This window comes from Crocodylus siamensis, chromosome 6 (genome assembly GCF_052110815.1).
Source record: "Crocodylus siamensis isolate JL-2025a chromosome 6, ASM5211081v1, whole genome shotgun sequence".
Taxonomy (NCBI): Eukaryota; Metazoa; Chordata; order Crocodylia; family Crocodylidae; genus Crocodylus; species Crocodylus siamensis.
The window spans coordinates 48,126,408-48,128,651 of record NC_143400.1 but is presented as its reverse complement, the minus strand read 5'-3'; the positions used below and the strand labels follow the sequence as shown (position 1 = coordinate 48,128,651).

Here is a 2,244-nt window from a genome sequence, read left to right as displayed (position 1 = left end):
GAACATATCTGAAGGTTGAAACTTTTCTGTTTTCAGCAGTTTAAAACTAGGAATCTTAGAGATTTGCAGATTTATTTACCTATTTATCTTGTGGGGAGGAAATGGGGAAGGCAACAATGTAAATGAAAGTAAGACCTTTTTCTGAAAACAAAGTCTATTTGTTTTTTTGCAAAACATCTTTTTTTTTGTGAACAGTGTTCATATAGCTCTAACCAATGACCTCTTTATTAACAGAAGATTAAAAGTTAAGGTGTCCAAGTGACTTAGGAGTGTATTATCAAATTTTCACCAGTTTTTACCAATTTGAGGTAAAGGTAAATGTGTCTGATTTACAGGTCACTGAAGTTCATTGGGACTCCATTGCTGCATATTTGTGAGTACAAGCTTGAGACTTTGAAATGGAAATAATGAAGAGAGAAAGTAGAATTACGAGCTTCTGCTCCCTCACATTCATACGAGCTTGTTTGACTGCAAATGTCCAGGCACCTCAAGGTTTAGGCTTATCACATGAGCATTATTTAGAAGACAGCGAAAATTATAGATTATAGAATTACAGGTATTGTCAGAGACCCATTTTACTGATGAGAAACAGAAAAAAAATCTCTGCTCAAACAGCTTATAGTCTAAATCTACAAACCAGAAGAAAGGATGCATCTTGGCTTTGTTCTAAGAACAAGGTATTAGACCCAGTGTGTCTATTAAAATAATTGAGAATTAGGTACCCAGATCCATTCCTTTCTCTGCTGGACTGGCTTGCTTATACAGAAGAAACCTGTGGTGGAGTAAGGAATGATCATCCAACATCTCAATCACATTCTCTCCAGATTGAGGGCAGCTCATCTTTCTAGTCTTGATTTAAATCTCCTGGTTCTAATGCCCTTTGATACCATCCCAAGTGCCTCTCTTATGCCGACTTGGCTGGTGTGAAAGCTCAGACCTTTAGGGAGCTAACTAGAAAAAACCCTGTTTTTCAGTTGTTTTCTCAGGGCCTCTTTGACCTCCTTGTTCCTCAGGCTGTAGATGACAGGATTCAGCATGGGGATGACAACAGTATATAAAACTGAGACTACTTTGCTGTGACTGGGGGAAGATGTAGCCCCAGGTTGAGCGTACATAAAGAAGACTGTCCCAAAGAACAAACCCACAGCCACAATATGGGAAGTGCAGGTGGAGAAAGTTTTGCATCTTCCATCAGCAGATGGTATCCGCAAAATGGTGGTGATGATGTAGCCATAGGAAATAAGGACCACCAGTGCTGTAGTCACTATGATGCACCCGCACACTGCTAGCATCACTATTTCATTAATGAAAGTATCTGAGCAGGATACCTGCATCACTGCAGGGACATCACAGAAGAAGTGATTGATTTCATTGGGCCCACAGAAGGACAAGCTGAACGTAAAGCTAGTCTGGATGGTGCAATTGATGCAGCCTGAGAGGTAGGAGCCCACCACCAGGCAAATGCAAACCTTTCTGGACATGGTGACTGGGTAGAAAAGTGGGCTGCAGACAGCAATGAAACGATCATATGCCATCACAGCAAGGAAGAATGCCTCCGTGGTCCCAAAGAGAGAGAAGAAGAACATTTGGGCTGCGCAGCCATTGAAGGAAATGGCTTTGTTCCCAAGTGAAAATGCCAGAAGGGCTTTGGGACAAATGACAGATGAATAGCAGAGGTCTAGGAAGGACAAGTTCTTCAGGAAGAAGTACATGGGAGTGTGGAGCTTGGAGTCAACAGTGATGATGATGATCATGCTGGCATTCCCCAACAAGGTAACAATATATAATGCTAAGAATAGGAGAGAAAGGAAGATCTGAAGCTTTAGCTGGCCTTCAAACCCTACCAGGATGAATTCAGTCACATCTGTGTGGTTTTCCATGGTGCCTTTGGCATGCAGTTAGAAGAAGGGACAATTTGTTGTGGACAATGTTATCTTCCCTGAGCTCACATCACCAGGCTGCTGTCAAAAGACACATGTGATTCAATCCATAGAGACTCTGGGAATGAAACAGAGACAATTCACATGACAATTATCTGTAGCAGGGGTCACATGACTTCATCATAAGAAAATATCTATGTGCACAGTTTATCAGAAGAGCTGTTTACAAAGCCTATCACCCTCCATCAAGAAGGTGTTTTGTCTAATTCATATCCAGAGAGCCCCTCGCTTCCCATGCTTGGAGGAATAGGTAAAGAGCTGGATTTTTCTCTTACAATGGGGCTGATTCTCTTCTCACTCACCC

The 2,244-nt window shown here is 41.8% G+C and overlaps 1 protein-coding gene across 1 annotated transcript; it reads right to left on the bottom strand.

Moving 5' to 3' along the window:
• Window positions 1-947: 947 nt before the first annotated feature.
• Window positions 948-1,892, bottom strand: LOC149862717 (olfactory receptor OR9H1-like). The gene has a single exon (XM_090054075.1). The coding sequence runs from the start codon at window positions 1,878-1,880 to the stop codon at window positions 948-950; it is 933 nt and encodes a 310-aa protein (XP_089910201.1). The 5' UTR covers window positions 1,881-1,892.
• Window positions 1,893-2,244: the final 352 nt, after the last annotated feature.

What these genes read in the sequence shown, in the direction of transcription:
- LOC149862717 (XM_090054075.1), bottom strand. Translation starts at nt 1,880, where the DNA reads ATGGAAAACCACACAGATGTGACTGAATTCATCCTGGTAGGGTTTGAA.